This window comes from Hemiscyllium ocellatum, chromosome 7 (genome assembly GCF_020745735.1).
Source record: "Hemiscyllium ocellatum isolate sHemOce1 chromosome 7, sHemOce1.pat.X.cur, whole genome shotgun sequence".
Taxonomy (NCBI): Eukaryota; Metazoa; Chordata; class Chondrichthyes; order Orectolobiformes; family Hemiscylliidae; genus Hemiscyllium; species Hemiscyllium ocellatum.
Window position 1 is genome coordinate 70,716,613 of NC_083407.1, and position 21,411 is coordinate 70,738,023.

At 37.4% G+C, this 21,411-nt stretch overlaps 1 protein-coding gene across 1 annotated transcript in view; it reads right to left on the bottom strand.

The window, feature by feature from the left end:
* LOC132817615 (titin-like) overlaps positions 1-21,411 on the bottom strand; it is a 350,611-nt gene that overhangs the window by 259,550 nt on the left and 69,650 nt on the right. The window contains exons 41-43 of the mRNA XM_060828118.1: positions 5,665-9,423; positions 4,416-4,694; positions 2,787-3,350 (exon numbers count right to left, since the gene is read on the bottom strand). Coding sequence (XP_060684101.1) covers positions 2,787-3,350; positions 4,416-4,694; positions 5,665-9,423 — 4,602 coding nt within the window. The remainder of the gene's footprint in view (positions 1-2,786; positions 3,351-4,415; positions 4,695-5,664; positions 9,424-21,411) is intronic.

The window sequence follows — 21,411 nt, forward strand, 5'->3', positions numbered from 1 at the left end:
GATGTCACAAAGTGTAGAGTTCACACACATCCCTCGATGACTGTTCTACAAAAATTCTTGCAGTCTGAAAAACAGCTATTTTCCTCTACTCTTTGTAGTCAGTCCACTAAATTCATAAGAATGTTGCCAGAGTCAATGTCATTCCAAAAACTTTAACTTTACTCTCAAGTGTATCGATTGGCGATTTATCAAAAGCCTTTTGGAAGTCCACTATATCAAAAGCATTGCCTTCATCAACACTCTCTCCCAATTCATCAATACCTCAAGGAAGTTGATTAAATTAAATTCCTCTCTGAACCTTCTACATTTAACACTCTGCTTCATCTTAATCTCTACCTCTCCCTTTGCTTAAGGAGTTGTAGATTTGTTAGTTTACCTTACACCTGCATGAAGTGTACTTGCCCACACAAGAACTTTCTTATTAAGCAGGAAAATCAATGTTTTGGGCAAAAGTCCTTCACCAGGAACAGACGCAGGGAGCCTCTGGGTGGTGGTGGTGGTGGTGGTGGTGGTGGGGGGGGGGGGGGGGGGAGGGAGGTGGTGGGGCTGGGGAGAAAGTAGCAAAGAGTACAGTAGGTGGATGGGGTGGGGATGAGGTGATAGGTCAGAGGGGAGGGTGGAGCAGATAGGTAGGAAGGGAGATTGGCAGGTAGGACAGTGCTGAGCTGGAAGGTTGGAACTGAGGTAAGGTGGTTGGAAGGGAAATGAGGAAACTGGCAAAGTCCATATTGATGCCCTGGGGTTGAAGTGTTCCGAGGTGGAAGATGAGGCGTTCTTCTTCCAGGCGTCGGGTGGTGACGGAGCGGCAGTGGAGGAGGTCTAGGACCTGCATGTTTTTGGCAGAGTGGGAGGGGGAGTTGAAATGTTGGGCAACGGGGTGGTGGGGTTGATTGGTACGGGTGTCCTGGAGATGTTCCCTGAAGCACTCTGCGAGGAGGCGTCCAGTCTCCCCAATGTAGAGGAGACCACGTCGGGAGCAACGGATACAATAAATGACATTGGCAGATGTGCAGTGAAATTTTGATGGATGTGGAAGGCTCCTTTGGGACCTTGAATGGAGGTGAGGGAGAAGGTTTTGCAATTCCTGCGGTGGCAGTGGAGGGTGCCAGGACAGGACGGTGGTTTGTTGGGGGGGCATGGACCTGACCAGGTAGTCATGGAGGGAACTCCCTCCCCTCTGACCTATCATCTCCATTCCCACCCCCATTCACCAATTGTACTCTTTGCTACCTTTTCCCCAGCCCCACCCCGCTATTTATCTCTCCACCCTGGAGGCTTCCTGCCTCTATTCCTGATGAAGGGCTTTTGCCTGAAATGTCGATTTTCCTGCTCCTCGGATGCCACCTGACCTGCTGTGCTTTTCCAGTACCACTCTGATATAAACTCTGGTTTTCAGCATCTGCAGTCCTCACTTTTGCCTAACTTTCTTATTGAGCCCATTGTTCAGGTATATTTGTAACCTCTAAACCTTACTTATTTGGGCCAGATCTATTCTTAATCTCATTGAAGTACTTCTGCCTTCTCCCCCCCCCCATTAGTTATTCTTACACAGGCTTTCTGTCCTTTCCCAGAGCCAACCCAAACTTCATAATGGAATAATACTGGCCCCTACAAACTACTTTATTGATATTTGATCCAATTGGCCCCCTTCATTTCCAAGAAGCAGGTCGAGCAACACATCCTCTGCCTTTGGACTAGAAAGATACTGTTGTAGAAATTTTTCAAGAACACATTCTTCAAACTCCTGTCCGTCTCTGCCCTTCAGTCTTTCAATGGGTAATTAAAGGCCCACATGAAAACTTTTTTTTTTCGCTTGACATCTTTCCAAATATTAAAGGCTTATTAACCTGCACCAAACAATGTGTTTACATATTTATTTTAGTTCCTTAGCTTTAGCCAAATAGATAGTGCTTTTGGTCTCACTGGTACATCTTCTCATTCCAACATTGAAATGCTTCTCCTTCATCAATACTGTATTCCCTTTTCTCTTCCTATCTTTTCCGAACTCTTTGTACCCAGGAGAACTTAATAACCAGCCCTTCCCTTCTTTGAGTCAGATCTCTGTTCCTGCTGCATAGCATTTTCCCATGAGGCCATCTACATCTGCTCACTCCAATTAGTGTTACATGTGGACTTAAATCCAATCCTAATTGCACAATAATATTCTAATTAACCTGACTGTATTCCACGTATTTAGTTACTAACAGATCCTCTTTTCATTCAACAGTTTTCATCACATTTAACCCCAGATCAAGATTATTTCTGGACAAGTTTAAAGCCATGTGGTTTTGTAAAACAGAGAATATTTACAATCAACACCCATTTAATTAAATAAAAAGGGCAGCTGTGATTGGAATATATCCATGTATATTTTCACTTAAGAGAAAACCATAATATATACCTATGATACATTAATTAATATATATTAAACATAAGAATTGTATTACCTCTAATCTCACTATATAGAAATTATCCTGAAGGAAAGATATATTTGAATAGAGTTCAAATAATGACCAAAAGCAGAAAATAGTGCTAAGAATCGGCTGCATTACAAAACAGCCTTTAATCAAGATGTATTAATGAAAGTATTATGCAGAAGTGTGATCGCACAAATGTAAGATATAAAAACCAAAACTAAGAACCAACTAGAAATAGTGTTACTAGTTTAACTTGCAGCAAGAAACACTGCCTCCCAGAAAAATTTTAAAAACCATAATTAATTTTATACGAAGCAATCATGAATTTTTTTTTCTTGCCAGAGGTTTACAATCCATAACTTTCCTTACCTTTTACTGTTAATGCTGCTGAACAGGAATCACTTCCAGCTTCATTTGAAGCTGTACATACATAATTTCCTGCATCCTTCACTTTGGTTTTCAGGATTTCTAAAACTGCTATCTTGTCTTCAAATGTAATTTTATAATCTTTGCCAGTGTGAAGTTCTATTCCATCTTTTTTCCATGATATCTTAACTGCTCTGTCTTCATCCACTTGGCATTCAAGAAGTGTGCTGCAGTTAAGTATAGTCTGAGCAGGTCCAAGAGTCTTAATGAAATGTGGTTTGTCAAGTACAATTAGATCAGCACTGCAAATATCAGTACCACAGTCATTGGTCACTTTGCAGGAATAAGTTCCTTTGTTCTGAACCTTTAAGTCATGAATTTCTAAAACACGCTTATTGTCCTTGACTGATATTTTGCAGTTCTCTTCATCAATAATATCAACACCATTCTTCTGCCACGTGGTATGGATCACGGGTGATCCAGCCACTGTGCACTGAAGATTTGCTGTCTTACCCACAAAAGTTGTAACTGATTGCAGTCTAGTTATGAAGCTTGGTGGGGTAAGTTCTACAAAAGAAACACCTTGGTTAGGACTTTCACTTTTAAATGAATTAGGCTTTCAGCCAGCACTTAGTGGTATATTGTCACAATTTATTTGAAATGAAGTAGGAAAGGCAACAAAAAAAAGAGACACTAATACTCATTGCAGAATTTGTTGTGAAATTCATATAGTTCATCATTTAACAAATTCAAGACAATCTTATTTGATTTGGGTATCTTCGCACCATATTGTGTTACTTTATGATAACGGAAGCAACACATGAATTCAGAGTGAAATATTTTTCATCCAAAGATGAAGCAATATATATGGAAAGGCAGAATTTGTTTTCTAGCAGAATTTATGAGTTAAATACATATTGGGATAAATTCAGGGAAGCCAGGCCACTATTGTGATCTTCCAGACAACAGTCAGGGCATTCACTGAGGTCAAAGCCCACAATTAACTGGAAATGACCTTTCGGCTGTCAGCCATTCTGTTGAGGAGTATCACCCTGATGGCCTGATAAGTGTAGCCCTGAGAAATTTTTAACATTTTACAATTTTGCAGAGAGCACTTCAGTTTTAGGGAGAACCCTGATAGTCTGCTCATCTTACCATTGCCCAACACTCCAGTGGAACCACTGGTGAATAATGCTGCACATCTTCCCATGGGCTTGTCATTTCACTGGACCGTTTGCCACATGCAGGTGAATTGGCTGCTTCTGGGAAGATCATGAGTGATAGCCCATCTATTGGGCTATCTGGGTTCTCAACCTGGATTGTCAGAATCACAATCCAAATGGGAAGATTCAACCCATTCTCTCTCACAAATGAAGAGAGACTTTTTTTGGTATCACACAACACAGCAATGGTTTTCTAAAATCTAAAAGATGATGGCCAAAACACTTAAATACCTTTTAAAGAAGTTATCAAACTACATAAAAATCAAGGCGTGTTGTTACTGCTGGAAGCAAGTGATAATTTGTGACATACGTAAAGTAAATATCGATGCCAGACCACACGAACTGTCAGAACAATCAAGCTGAAAATGAATTGCTAAAGTGAAAGACAGTTTTACCATAAATGACTTACCAGTCACAATCAGTTTAGCTGTGCTGCTTACACTGCCACACTGGTTTGATGCTCTGCACGTATAGTCACCACAGTCAATTAGCTGGGGTTTCAGAAGTTTCAAGATGGAAGTATATTTCTCAGTCACAATGCTGTACTTTTCACTGTCACGAAGTTCAGCTCTTGCTCGGAACCACTGGAACCTGACATCAGGAATGGGGTCAACCTCACATTCAAACTGGGTAGCCTGTCCAACTATAACCTCCAGTGTTTCGATCTTCCTCTTGAAAGATGGAGGCACTAAGATTTAAAATGTAAGAAAAAAACTGTGATAAGAGAGCAATAGTGAACCATATTTCTTTAGCATAGGGTCTAGATGTGGCCCTCAGAAACTCAAGGATGGTGCAGGGAGGGTAACAGAAACTAACAATCCAAAGAGTGACTGTGGAGAAGAAATGATTGTTAACAGATGTTAGCTGACCAGTAGTTGTGCTCAACATAATAAATGATAAGAACTCAATGAGTGAAATTCACAATATATTGGCATGTGTGGTGTCCAGAAGCATGCAAATAATTGGTACAACTATGAAATGTTTTTTTCCCTAGAAAAAAAGTAGATGGTAAAAAAGTGATATTAAGGTTTAGGAAGAAATGCAATGTTCAGTTGACTTTTCGTTATGACGAAAGTGGTGACAATGATAAAAATTCAGCAACTCTTCAAATGTGGATATGGGGATGAAAACAATATACGCCAGTTAGTAGAAAGTTAAAATATCATGGCTGATGCAAATTAATAGCTAATGTTAAAGTGCAGACGGTAATAAAGAATAATATATTCACAGTAAGCTTTAAACATAGCACTAAGCTTCCAAAGTTACTCATTGTCAGCAGTGAAAGCATGAGAAGATTGCATCAAGTTGGAATGGAATTTTCACTTAAATTAATACAAAATCAGCTGAATTTTTTTCTAAAGTAATGATGCTAATTTTTAACATTTTTTTGTTAAATATTCATGGAATAAACTGATATGATCTTTTCAGGCTTTGACTGCACAGTAGATAGAGGACGTTAATCAACCATTCTTTTACTTTGAAAGTAAGTAAGGAAGGAAAGAAGGAAGACAGAAAGGAAGGGAAGGGGCAAAAGGAAGTATTTAGTCATGTTAATTTATTAGAGTAAACTAATTTGGGTTTTGAGAAATTACTATGAAGTTAGTTTATATTAGCTTTTGAAGTTCGTATTAACAAAGATTTTATCCCCATAATCCAACCTCTGATCATAACTGTGAGTTTTGCAGAAGTAGTTGCTTTTCCAGCTTCATTCAGTGCCTCACAGACATATTCTCCTTGATGTTCCTCTTTCTGTACTTTGTTGATTATAAGTGAGTAAGTGTCACGTTCTTGCAAACATTTGAACTCATTTTTTGATGTAATTCGTTTCCCATTGATATACCAATTGACATTGCTAACTTTAGTTATGACTGTGCTCAATTTAACTTCACTATCTTCATCTACAGTGATGTCTGTAAGACCTTCAACAATTATTGGTTTGTCTTTGGGGGGTATTATTGATGTTTCACCTGGCTTTCTTGGTTTAGAACTATGAATAATTCTAATTTCTTCCATTTCCTTCTCTTTTTTGAGAATTTCTGTTGGCTGTTCCACTAGAACAGATGCTGAAGGAGCATCTGTAGTAATTATTGTACCACCAACATCTCTTATGTGAGTCACTACTGTCACTTCTTCAACAGTTTCCACAGATTTAAAATCCTGAATAAAACCCTCTGATTCAGTGGTTGCCTTCTTTGAGGTGCTTTCAGAAATGGTGACAGCCTCAAGTGAGATAATCTCTTTGGCAGGAGTAATGCTGATGTGCAATTTTTCTAAATGGATTGTATCCAGTCGCTCAGCTAGAAAAGCATGCTGTTGTTCATGAGTAATAGCATGGAAAGCAGCTGCCAATTCTTTTCTTAAATCAGCTTTCTGAGGATATTCTCCTTCAAATGACAGAATTAGGTCGATTGGAGGATTGACATTAGTAATTTGGTATGTATATAAAATGCATTTGGGTTCTTTTTGAACTTTTAATTCCTTAATCTCCATCTCTTCGATGCTACCCCTTGAAAGAGATGAAAGAACACATTGCTCACTTGCCAAAGCAGATTGCAATGCTTTTCTAATCTGTATACCAACATCTAAGGTCACTGCTTGGGGAGCTTCAACATAAAGAGCTTTTTCTTTTTGGAGTACCTCACTTCCTTGTATTACATGAGTGAGTAGTTTCTCTTTTGGCTGTTTTTCTACCTTTAGAACTTCCTGCTCCGATCTTGTGATTGCTGAAGAATGTTCTTCTTCAATTAGGTGTTTTTCTTGAAGTAACAATGGAAATCTTACTGACTGTCCATGTTGGATTCTTGCTGCAAAATCCTTTTCTGCAGCCTCTAACATTCTGGTGCTTTCAATAGCTATTGCCTTTTCTTTAACCTGAACAGAAATTGAAGGGAGTTTTGATTCATATTTATCTTCACAGCTTGCTGTACGTGAGCCTTCAAACAGGGCAAGAGAACCATCTTGCACCACCTTGTTCTCGGTTATAGTGCTGAACTGTTTGACTGTGTCATCCAATTTATTTATGACTGCATGCTGTTCTTCATCTTCAATGGTAAGCATTTTCTCCTTTGCTATGTGCATTGGTACAGTTACAGATGGAAGAAACTCTTGTGGCAGAAGCTCAGTTTTGGCTTCAGCCTTTGAATTTTTAATTTCCATTTTAAGCGTTTTAGTTTGTTCAGCTGACAATTCTGGTATCTCTTCAAAAACAGCGGCATAGCTATATGCTTTCTCAAGTTTGTGTCCTGCAATATGAGTAGCTGGCTTCTCATAAGGTAGAATACCTTCCTTGTGAAGAATGCATTCAGTCATCACAGAATGAGGACATAAAATAGGCACATATTCTTTCGTAGGTTTAATTATTGTGGCATCTTTTGCCTCAGTTAATGGAGTTGTATGGTCTTGTGGAATAAGATGGTGCTCTTCCGATAGTAAGGAATGTAGCAATGTTGGGCTTCTTCTCGTGTCAGCTTTTTCTTCTGTAGGTACCTCAAAAGTAAAAGTTGTTTCTTTGGGCAGAGTGTCTTGACTTTGCACAATCTGTAAATGCAAAGGTTTCTTTTCTTCTTTTTTTGACGTTATTGAGATGGCACTATCTAAACCAATTATTATTTCAGCATGTTCACCCATGAGCTGTTGCTTTTCTTCGGCAGTTAAAGCAGTTCTAACAAGCTTATCTTTCATCAACGAAGCTTGCAATATATCACCTTTGTGCACTTCAAACAGAGATTCCTTTGGTAATGATTTCTGGCTTTCAGTAACAGATGTCAAGAGTGCTTTTGGCAATTCTTTTGACAACTTTGCCTCTCTTGATGCATCTAATGTCTGTATGTCTTTTGTCATTTCATGTCTTACTGCTTTCTTCTCTGTTGCTATGACTGCGTGAACCTCCATTTTTCTTTCTTTTAGTATTTCACATTTCTGTAACTCGGGAGTTTCAAAAGTGAACAAAGCTTCTTTGGGTGGTTCTCGCTGTCCCTCAATCTTGTAACTGTGTATAGAGTACGCCGGCTCTGTTTTTGTTATTCCTTTTTCTACAATGTTAAGGGTTGAAGTCCTGAAGCTAGGAATTTGATGCTTTTCCTCAGATAAGATGCTTGTGTCTTTTGTTTTTGTTTTAGCTGTTACACTAGGTGAATCTCTGATACGTAAGTTACTTTCCTTTGGAATGACAGTTTGCTCCTCAACTGTGGGCAAGCGAAGGGTAGTGTCTAACTGTACTTCAGTGCTTGATAATTCAAGTATTGGTGGACTTTTAATAGGTTCATAATGCTGCTCCATATAGCCTAGACTCTCTTGAGTAGTTTGTGAATGCATTACTACCTGCCTCTTTCCAGCAATTGTTGCTTCAGCAGCAGAGAATGTCACCTCACGCAACATGCCTGTCTGTTCACTGTGAACAGAATGTTTATCTTCAGAAGCTATCGTATAGACCAGTTGATCTCTGTCTTGTAACTCAGCCCAAGCATCACCAGGCAATGTTACCGTGAACAAACGTGACTCTGTGGCATGGTCACTTACAGACTTTTTATATGTCTGAGTATTGTGCTTTTGAACAACTTCCTGTTTTGTATCTTCAACGGTAGCAAACGTACCATTGAACACAATTAACTCTGCAGTGCAAATTGCTTCACCAAATTGATTAAATGCTTTGCAGGAATACAAACCACTGTCATCTTTCTGTGCTTTATTAATAGTCAATGAGCCAGAGCCATCAGGGTTAGAACTAAGGCAGCAATGCAAACTCTGATGAATTTGGTTGTTTTCTTTGTACCAAAGTATTTCTGGCATTGGTTCGCCAATCACTACATACTCAAATGTGGCAGGCAGGCCTTCTGAGCACTGCAAAGATTTAAGTTCCTGGAAAAAATGTGGTGGTTGACCCCTAGGTGGATGTATGATTCCTGCTGGCATCATTGGCATTTTCTTATCTGCTAATTTTGCAATTGGGGGTTTTGCAGAGGATTTCCTGAACCCTTCCTTTGGTTTGATCTTCAGGTATGCACTACATGAAGTCTCTCCAAGTGCATTAGTAGCACAGCAGGTATATTGTCCCTCATCTGTAAATTTTGCATAAGGTATGATTAGACTATATTCATCCCTATCATAAACAAACTTGTAGTTTGATGAAGGAGTCAATTTTTTACTGTTATAAAACCACTGAATAGAGGGTTTTGGTAATCTGGTGACAGTAACTGAGAATTTAGCTACATCTTCCACAACTACCTCTATACTAGAAATGCGCTTAACAAATACTGGCACTGTTTGTAGAGGCTTAGCATCAGTGGTAATGTCCAAACCGCTAGAAAGGGCTGCAGTTTCAGGCTTGAGTTCAAATGTTTTGTCTGACACATGAAGTTCACTGCTGTAGGAATCTTCCCTTTCATCTTCAGCAGCGATGGTAACAGAGCTAGAAAATTCTGTATAAAAAATAAGATGCTTAACTTTAGAAAGCATGTTGATTGTGAGTAATACTGGAAACTGGAAGAAAATTACAAATATTAATGGTAGATGTTTGCATAACAAACTCAAGTTGCTTCAAAATAATACAAATACAGTTTCTATAGTAGTCTGGGATGCTGTGTAGAAAGTCAGAAAAGGTGGATGAATGTTTTTCGACCACTTTGAATATCTCATTACATGAAGAAAAACTTGCTGTCATGATTCAAATTAAAATTGAACTATTTAAGTTAAACTTTATTGAGATTTGTTGATCCTAAATGTGTGACTTCTGAAAAAAAATCATTTATAGATAATTTTAATGTCAAATCTATATTCTCCATTTCCTAATCAAGGTGAGTAATAAGGAGCTCTGTAGTTTGTTGTATGCTGGTGGTGGAGATACATCCTGCCATGACAACATTCCAGGATAGTCATTGACACTATTTATTACTGCACAAAAATGCATTGCATGTTACAAATTTTCTAAAGGCCCAAATAATTTCTAATATAAACTTTATTCCATCACTGAAATACATACTTTTCAATCACAAAAATTGTCTTTGTATCATAACCAAGCTAAAAGAAAAATGTATTCCTACCTTTACTTTATTAATAACTCTAACAAAATAATAAGTTTCGTAGTCTGCTAAGTTTTTAAGCTGAAAAATAACCCAGGTATCATTTGTAAACCTTGTTAATCTTCTGGTAACCCAATGTTGTCAAACCAGGAGACAACCTTGTTTAAAAGCAAGCCAGGACTCGTCCAATGGTTTGGACGTTAGATGTAGCACCCATTCCACTCAGAACCTGATTCCTGCAAATCTCCTCTTAGTAGCAATAAAATCCTGATATTGGCTTTAACATCTTCTGACCATCGCAAAAGAAAATCAGGAGTTCCTGTTCGTGATTGGTGTCCAGCAATCCATATGGAACATAAGGCTGAATTTTACAGTTGCCTTTGAGACCCCAAATTCAGGGTGAGACCCACTCGCAAAGGTGGGACTGGTTCAGTGATTTTTACTGATGGAAATCAATTAATTGACTGTACTTGAAAGTCCATTATCCAATTATGAATAATGGGTGAAAGTTTCCTGATGCTACCAGACTGCTGGATTGGCAGTCCTGAGGTCCTAGCAATAACTGAGAGAGGCCACAGCTGCTGAGGGACAATGAGACCCTGCAAGGAAAATCTAAAATTCAGGATGGCCAAGGGAGATAGGCCACATCAACGAAAGAGAAAACTCCTCAATGGATCATTAGGGGTGTGGAAGTTGTCTTTCAAAGCTTTCTCGGACATTGACCCTCTGGCTGTGATACATCAGCATCACCACAATGTTAATTTAGTACAGCTGGTGGACCAATAAAGGAGGCAAAATACATGCTGACAGATCCATAAATTGGGTCCATAAATTGGGTTCTTACTTGAACCCTCAAATTATGTCACTGACTATCTTCCTCCATGGAGTAGATAGTAACCCACACTGCAGCCCACCAAAGGAAAACTTTCCTATCTGCAAAACAATCAGAGAAAATCACACTAACACAGTTCCCTCCTAATTAACCAGTTAACCTCACCCACTTTCTCATCCCTTGTCATCACTCAGGGTCTTGTAAATTCAGCCTAGCTTTTGTGGACATCACTTAAGTGCAGAATAACATTCATCATGTTGATTCTACATTCAAATGATTTACCAATGTTCACAGACCACTGTGAAATGGCCCACATCTCTGCATTAGCTCCAGTTTTTAAGGGACCAGAGATAAGTGGAAGAAAACATGCATTATGTATCAATTGCATTATCACTTGAAAATAACACCAGAGGTACTATCATTCACTACTCTATGCAGCATCAGAACATGGTATATTCACAATATACAGCAACAGAAACCTGTACAAGGAATGAATGATGCCTGTGTTAAGCAACTTCTCAGAAAAAATGGAAGTCTTGCATTTTTTCAAACATCATGTCTTAAATCATGTCAAATGGGGCAGGTAAATCATGGAAGACAACTTGTGCTTTCATACAACCAGATGGTTGTACTTATCAGAACATAACTGACAAACATAGTGACCAAAGTATTAATTTATGCTTATAGCACAAACAATATAACTTTGAAAAAAGAATTGGCATTTATAGCATTCAACCCATTAAAGCCTATTATTCATTACCAAATAATTTACACATGTTGGACAAATATTAAACATTGATTTCAATGGAAAATATACATTTTAAATGTATAATTAACAAATTAGAAAATAAATATCAAAATGATAGTGACAATCAAAGAAATGATCCACATATAATATGATTATTTGCAAACTCACCACAGAACTCAATTTCATTTGTAGCTTTACAATAACTCTGAAATCATCCATATTATGTCATTGAGGTAATTTTTGGACACAATGAATGTAAGTGTTTACTGCTTTATTGTCATAATTATGGAAACTGCTCAAAAGATTTAATTGACAGATTGGATAATCTTTCTCAGCACACATTAAGATCTCTTGTGGCACACAGCTTACTTCATCCAAAAATAACTGTGGTAACACACATCAGTATGTTCTGCCTGGCTGTCAAATATACTCTTAATTCTGGAACTGATCAATCTCTCAAGCCCTTCTGGCCTCCAAGCAATGCCATTAAAATTAACAGTAGAATAACAAACAACACTAAACTGGCCAAATTTTGAATGCCTAGCTGTGTAGTGATGTAGCACATAGGTGCTCCAATGTCACAGCTGGTATGATGTGGTTTCTATATGGGAATTCCCAATACAGGTTTTTGTTTTTAAGCACTGTCAAAAAGATAACACAAGGTGATTTAGGAATGCCAAGGACATTCTTACTTACAAGATAGGACATTTATGAAAAGAGTTTAATGAGATTTGTGTACTTTCTAGTTAAAAAGCTCTGGGGCCAGATATTTCTCCTCTACATTTGCTGGAAAATAGTAAATACAAGAGGGATCTAAAAATAAATAGGCAAAGAATGAATAAAACACGTATTATAAATGAAGTCAACTTACAAAAAAAAACTTCTGAATTACAATGATCAGAACTATCATGTCATGTCTACTGCAATAGTTTTTGTCCTGATATATCCATTCAAGAACTATGACTCATAATCGTGAAAATATCCATCCTAGTCCTTCATATGACAATTGGCCTCACTTTCAACTCCCTTAATCACAATCCCTCAGCCTGGCCTTCCTTCCAAAGTATTAAGCAGTTTCCAAAGATGACAACTTCACAAAGCTCAAAATTATCAGGCACTATTTTGATAACAGTAAAATATTAGACAAGAAATTGATGTTTGCGATGTTAGCAAATAATTGTTTAAAGTATTTATCTGACTTTGCTCAGTGGATTTTAATTATGGTGTTGCAGCATTAAACAATTGAGATTAGTGATCCTAATAAAAAAAGTGGTCAGGGGAATACCATATGAGCATGTTTAGTGAATTTACTCTAGGATCACTCACATGAATTTCTAGCCTAAATTAAAATACTTTCTAAATTACACTTTTGTCCAAATCTGTAATGATACCAAGAGGAAACAAACAGGCAAAAGACAACTCTAAGTATTGCAGCTATTTTGTTTTGTAACTCAACAACTTGAGTTATTTATGTAAGCTTGGCTTGAGTGTCAATTAGTCAAATGGACTTTGCGTCAAACAGGACTCTGGAATATGCTGGGAACTATTGTCAAACTATACATTTACTTCTGTAAATTAAAAAGTAAAATCTGGGAAACATTTTTTGACCCTGAATTTCCTCTTAGTTAAATTTTCCAGCCAACATGCACTAAGAAATAATTGCACAGTGGAGAATTATAGTATTCATAGGGTTAACCATAAATCAATTTTTGTATATCAGTTCACATCTTCAATTAGGTTAAATGTTAACAAGATATATGTGTACCAAATATAATGAATATTCTCCTTAAAGCATTTCAACATCTTGATCTATCTTTCAAATGAAAAACCTGCATGCATTATGAAGTAAATATCTCCAAAAAGCATATCGCCAGTACCTATCCGTGAAGAATCTATGTTTGAATGCAAACCTCTGATGAGATTAGTACCTGGGCCTCTGCATGTAGTTAATTGTGGAACTCAATTGAGTTGTCAGACACAGCTTCATGCAGAAGCAAGGTATTGGGGTAAAATAAAGGAATTCAGAATGACAGAATTTTCCTGTATCACTACAGCAATTTTAGAAAGCAGATAATACAATTACCTGGAGAAAGTCATAATTAAAAGGTGACATACTTGAAAAAAAATGGCAAAATATTAATTACAAGTAGTTCGAGGATCTTGATGAAGTTTACGTCAAAGTTACTGTGCTAATTCAACAGGACTGGTGTTTCGTGTAATCATATGCATACATAGGACATTATGTTTTTCAGTATAAATATGCCTTTCAAATCAGTCATGGTTAACCTGCTTGATATAAAACCCCTCAAAATATCAATATTTATTATTATCCTATGTTTGACGTGGCCAGGCCATTTAAAATTCCTACTCCAAAACAATCACTATTTTTGCAATAGTTGCTTTTCAGCTAATATCTTAATCATTACAAAATCAAAGCTCCACTGCTGAGAAACCACTGCAGGGTAAAATTGCTTTAAATCAACACACACTCACTATATACGAACCATCTTTTCAGCAACATCAAATAAGAAGATATAAATGTTCTGTGTGGTAAGACCAATTTAATTTTCATGTTTGAAATGAGCAAATTCATAAACGAACCATAAATCTAAAACAAAAATCAGTTCTTATTATTCAAACTATGTCACAAGACATTTGATAAGTACTATTTTACAGATGAAGTACTTTTAAAACTGCTTCTGAAACTGCTTCCCCAGCTTTGTTAACAGCTTTGCACTTATATACTCCAGCATCACTTTCTGTAATATTTGCAATGTTCAAATAATGATGGCCACAGTCTTTTTCCTCAATGATGTGTTTGTCACCTTCAAGTATTTGGTCATTCATATACCACATTATATTGGGTTTCGGAGTACCAGTCACAAAACACTGAAAAGATGCCATACTTCCAATACTGGTGATACAGTCAAGGAGGGATACTACAAATCTTGGGGGAGTTTCTGTCACTTGAAATTCAAATGAACAGTTCTCAGATGCCTCTCCCTTAAACTGAATAGTCTCATCCTTGGCAGGCTCAGCAAATACATCAAAACTAATGTTCACACATTTCTCTCCTTTTTCTTCTTTTCCATTCTCTGTCACTGCTATGAGCTTCACCGATTTCTGAGAATCATCTTTACTTTGTTCAATATCAAACTCAACTTCAATTTCAGAATCCTGGTTGCTCTGCAGTAAAGAATTACCAATATTAACATCTAATTCCTGGAGACTTTCCTGAGCACTAGCTAATGACACAGCAGCAACAGCTCTACCACCTGCTTTTGTAAGTGCCATACATGAATTTGTTACTGTAAGATAGCCTCTACATGTTGTTTCTCCAACACTATTCACTGCTTTGCAAGTGTATGTGCCACTATCAGAAGGACGAACATTGGTTATTTTAAGACTATGATGAGTGGTATCTGTTCTAATATATTTTTTGCCATCAAATATTATAAGTGAATCATTTTTGAACCACATTACCTCAGGCTTGGGGATACCTGTCACTGAGCATTCAAAGACTGCATCAGTGTTTTCTGGAATCTCAAAATCAAATATATGGCTGACAAATCGTGGGGGCATTTCTGTGACTTCAAAGTCAATTTTCACGTCTTCATTATCTTTTGTTAAAAAGTCAACATTATGTTCATCAGACATCATCAAAGGGAGGACATCCAGGGAGACAATCATATTTTTGTTGTCAGGAGTGAATTCAGGAATTGTAATAATTTTTATCTGTTTTTCAAATTCCTTCACTTCATGTTCATCAAGTTCGACTTCCAGAAGAATTTCTTGAGGTGAAGGAGACCTTGATGTCTGGCCTTGCTGCACATCAAACTCTATAACGTGTTGATGAGTCACTGGGGGTGGCAATGCAATTGACCTTCCATCCTGTGGTAAAACATCTACCTGAGTAACACTTTTGGCTTCCCCTATGATGTTTACAGCACTGCAAATGTATTCTCCTTCATCCTCTCTCTGAATACTATTAATTACCAATATACACAAACCTCCCTCTCTTTCAAGTCTAGTTCTATGGTTTGGTTCTAATAATGACTTTTTTCTATACCACTTAACATTTGGAGTTGGGCAACCAATTACCTCAATGATAAATGTGAGTGTTCCTCCTTCATGAATACTCTTTCTGACAAGAGGTTTGATAAATGCAGGTGGCGTTTCATTTCCTTTTGCCTCAGTTTGTTGTGGAGGTGTGGAAAATAACTCGGATCTTTGCTCTTCAGTAGCAAGACTTACACATTCAAGAGGAGTTGTTTCAATACCCTCATCTATTGGAGTTCTGAAAAATTCTGGTGGTGTATAAAACCTCTCAAGGAAAGCACCAGAAGATCGACCCACATTAAGTGAAGGCAACATTTCTGGAGGAGTGGCATAGCCAGGAGACTGCGGTGGGGTGTGGAATGATTCTGCGGATACAGCAGATCGATAGTTTTCAAATGCCAAGGGTGGTGTATAAAATCTTTCATTCTCTGAAATGTCATCACTAATTGTACTGCTAATTTCAATTGACATTTCAGATTCCGGAGAAAGGGACCGTGTCCACTCTTCATTTTGATTATAGTAGTCATAAACAGCAGCAAATGTTACTTCCTCAACCTCCATAGAAGTTATTCCAGATTCATCGTAGCCAAATGCCTCATTATTTGCCTCTTCGTGAGTCACTGCTTCTTCCTGTCTTGCAGAAATGAGATATTGTGCAACTGAAATCCCCTCATTTTCACCTCTCTCATCTTTCTTAGAGATTGTTTCCACTGAATCTATGTTAACATCATAGTCAATTTTAGGAGACGCTAAGTTATCACTTAACTCCATCTCTGACACATTTTCTGTTGTTTCTACACTATTAGTTTTAATAACTTGCTTAATTACACTATCTGGAAATATGCTATCCTCATACATTTCACCTTCAGAGGCACATTTGTCCCGGTTTGGTACTATTTCCTCTCCCGTTTTCCAATCTTTAGATAACTTCTTGTTGGTATTGAGAGACCGTAAGTATTCACTGATAGAATATGTTTCTTCTCCTGTTTTATCTGGCATTTTTTGATCCATCAATTCTAAGTCTGTGGCAATGTTATTACTAGCCTTCACTGAAGATGAGCATTTGCTTGAACATTCACCAAAAGACATTGCTGAACCTATGACATTTTTATCGCTCTCCTCCCTTAAAGATGAAACTTCATCAGAAAGGGAAGTCCAAGAGCTCAGAACTGCTTTATTGTCCTTTTCCCTTAAAGTTGAAATTTCATTTGTAAATTCATCGCCAGTGGAAGTTACAGAACCTTCAGTTTCAGGAATAAAATTAAGTGGCTGTTCCTTAATACTAAATAAAGGAGAAGTATCTCTATGCCCTTCCTGCACTGTTAATTGTTCTTGCTGTTCAATGTCTTCAATCTGTCCTATTTTACTTAGATTAAGCAGAAAACGGCTAACTGATGAGTCTGCTTCCTCATCAGATGACTCAGTATCCTTCAGATGGCAAATAAAACTATGCACTACAGGCTGAACAGTAAGACTCGATATGCTCTGTACTTCTCCCGATTTATTTTTAGCAACACACTTATAACTCCCCATATCAGATGCTAAAACATTTTCAATATATAATCTATATATGCCACTATTCTCTTCAAATCGGTACTTGTTATTATCACCAGTTAAAACTCTGTCATTTTGGATCCATGTAACATCAGGAGTTGGCTCTCCAGAAATTAAACATTCAAACATTACGGATTCTCCTTCCGCACAACAAATCCTATCCAGTTCTTTCACAACCTGTGGCGGTTCAGAAATTACGTCAAAAGAGAAAGTAAATTTATGCTTTGCAGTCTGTGAGAATGGTTCTTGAGATGAATCCTTGGAATCAAATTTATCTTCTTGCACTAACTGTTTATGCTCCTCATCTTGCTCTGGTGTTGGGGTTGGAGCAGTTATTTTAATTTCAACAGGAGAAGAAAGTAAAGAAAAACCTCTTGGACAAGGTTTGGGCACTGAAGCTTTTGGTAATTGTAAGGTAGATCCTGTTTTAGCAAATTCTGGAAAATATGATTCCATTTCATTTTCAATCAGCTGATCAACATTATCTTCTTCAGTCTTGTTCTCTGGTGCCTCAGTCACATGTATATCAAACCTTTGCAAAGATTCTTCGAACAACTTTGCTTCTGGTTCTGGAAAATAAATGTTATTTTACCTTAATTGAAAATCCTAATTCATAAATATCTAATTACAACATATTTTAATTTTTTAAAAAGTTCATCAGTAAAGAATGGTGAATCTTACCTTGTATTGTAAGGGTCGCAAATGTGGATGCAGTTCCATATTGGTTGAATATTACACATGCATATACTCCTTCATGTTCTTTGCAAGTGCACCCAATACTCATTGTAGATCTGTTTTCTGTGGAGTGAATATTATAGTCCCTATTTCGAGAAATTGGGCATTCACCCTTATACCAAACTACAGTAGGTTGTGGGTGCCCATAAAACTGGCATTCAAGCTCACATGATTCTCCTTGCTTAATTTCAGAAGATGCAATATGATGGAAAAATGCAGGTGGGCAATGGTTGACTGCAGAAGTCTCTTGTTTTAGAGGTCCTTCTGTCACTACAAATTCAGATTGGCTGCTTGGTACTTCTGTTGATGTCTCTTCCATGAATGAACTGATGAAACCTGATGTTTTGTTATCCTCTGTTGAGCAAGGCATTTTTCCTGTTTGGATTTTACTTTTGACTTTCCATTTTTGTTGTGATTCTTTCTGACTAATTTCAGATGTGCTAACCATTGCTGTTTCTCCATCTGTTGATTGATCAGTTGTTCCATGGCCATGTGCTTGGTTTTCTATCAGAAAGTCTTTGTGCATTCTGGTAACACTGTCAAAAGCTGTCTCATGGCCTTCCCTAAATTCTGTTTTGTCAGGTGATCCTATTTTGCCAATTGGAGATGGCTTTTTCAATGCACTAACATAGGTTAAAGTTTCCATTTCCTCTGATAAAGGAGAAGTTTTTATCATCCAGGGTGGACTCACAATCTTTGCCTCATATTGTGGCTCTTTCTGTTTGATTTTAGCTACACCTATCATTTCAATGCGATTTTCTGCTGATTTGGATTGCTCATGTACATCATGACCTTCTTCAGGCTTCCCTGATTGCACATCCTCTTGTACATGGTCAAAACCTGCAATCTGTTGGTCAAAAGCTGTTTCATGGTCTTCCATAAGTTCAAATCCATATCCAGGTTCTTTTGCATCAATCGCTGTTTTTTTTATCGATGAACTGAAAGAGGTTGGCTCAAGTTTGCTATCTGGCAAAGAAGGATGGAGTATTTGAATAGTGTTTCTTGCCATACCTGCAGGTTGTAACTCTTTATGGGAGACTTTAGAAAAGATGGTTGTCTCTATTTGTTTTACCACTGGTTTTGACCTGTTGGATGCAGGATGGGCATCTTTAGATATTTCTGCTACAAAATCTCTGTCAGGTACAGTAAAGACATCAGCAGATATTTCTGTTATAAAATCTGTGATAGGTATTCCATGGACATCGTCAGGTCTTTCTACGACAAAATCTCTGTCAGCTACAGGATGGGCATCTGCAGATATTTCTGTTACAAAATCTCTGTCAGGTATAGTATGGACATCTTTACATATTTCTGTTAAAAAATCTCTATTGGGTACGATAGGGGCATCTTTAGTTATTTCTGTTACAACATCTCTGTCAGACACAGAATAGACACCTTCAGATATTTCTGTTATGACATTTCTGTCAGGTACGATGTGGACATCTTTAGATATTTCTGTTACAACATCTCTGACAGGTACAGAATGGACATCTTTAGATACTTCTGTTACAACATCTCTGTCGCGTGCAGAATAGACATCTTTAGATATTTCTGTTACAACATCTGTGTCGTGTACAGAATGGACATCTTTAGATATTTCTGTTACAACATCTCTGTCAGGTACGAAATGGATATCTTTAGATATTTCTGTTACAACATCTGTGTCGCATACAGAATGGACATCAGCAGATATTTCTGTTACAACATCTCTGTCGGGTACGATATGGACATCTTTAGATATTTCTGTTACAACATCTCTGTCAGGTATGAAATGAACATCTTTAGATATTTCTGTTACAACATCTCTGTCAGGTACGAAATGGATATCTTTAGATATTTCTGTTACAACATCTGTGTCGCATACAGAATGGACATCTTTTGATATTTCTGTCACAACATCTCTGTCAGGTACGAAATGGACATCAGCAGATATTTCTGTTACAACATCTCTGTTGGGTACGAAATGAACATCTTTAGATATTTCTGTTACAACATCTCTGTCGGGTACGAAATGAACATCTTTAGGTATTTCTGTTACAACATCTCTGTCGGGTACGAAATGGACATCTTTAGATATATCTGTTACAACATCTCTGTCGCGTACTGAATAGACATCTTTAGATATTTCTGTTACAAAATCTGTGTCGCATACAAAATGGACATCAGCAGATATTTCTGTTACATCTCTGTTGGGTACGATATGGACATCTTTTGATATTTCTGTTACAACATCTCTGTCGGGTACGAAATGGACATCTTTAGATATTTCTGTTACAACATCTCTGTCGGGTACGAAATGGACATCTTTTGATATTTCTGTTGCAACATCTCTGTCGGGTACGAAATGAACATCTTTAGATATTTCTGTTACAACATCTCTGTCGGGTACGAAATGGATATCTTTAGATATATCTGTTACAACATCTCTGTCGCGTACTGAATAGACATCTTTAGATATTTCTGTTACAAAATCTGTGTCGCATACAAAATGGACATCAGCAGATATTTCTGTTACATCTCTGTTGGGTACGAAATGGACATCTTTAGATATTTCTGTTACAACATCTGTGTCGCGTACAAAATGGACATCTTTAGATATTTCTGTTACAACATCTCTGTCGGGTACGAAATGGACATCTTTTGATATTTCTGTTGCAACATCTCTGTCGGGTACGAAATGGACATCTTTAGATATATCTGTTACAACATCTCTGTCGCGTACTGAATAGACATCTTTAGATATTTCTGTTACAAAATCTGTGTCGCATACAAAATGGACATCAGCAGATATTTCTGTTACATCTCTGTTGGGTACGAAATGGACATCTTTAGATATTTCTGTTACAATATCTCTGTCGGGTACGAAATGGACATCTTTAGGTATTTCTGGTACAACATCTCTGTTGGCTATGAAATGGACATCTTTTGATATTTCTGTTATAACATCTCTGTCGGGTACGAAATGGACATCTTTAGATATTTCTGTTACAACATCAGTGTCGGGTACGAAATGGACATCTTTAGATATTTCTGTTACAATATCTGTGTCGCGTACAAAATGGTCATCTTTAGATATTTCTGTTACAACATCTCTGTTGGGTACAGATTGGACACGTTGAGGTATTTCTGTTACAACATCTCTGTCAGCTACAAGATGGGCATCTTTAGATATTTCTGCCAGAAAATCTTTGTTGAGTGCAGTATGGGTATCTGTAGATATTTCTGTCACAAAATCCCTAGTAGCTATTCCATGGACTCCTTCAGAACTTTCTGTTACAAAATCTCTGTTGGCTGCAGGATGGGCAGCTGGACATATCTCTTTTACAAACTCCCTCATAGTGCTATCAAAATCTTCAACAAATATTTCTGGAGGTTTCGTGCCAATCTCCTCAACATTGGATTTATAAAGAAATTCTTTTGCTTCTACTATTGTTTCACTTGCTGTTGAACTGACAAATGT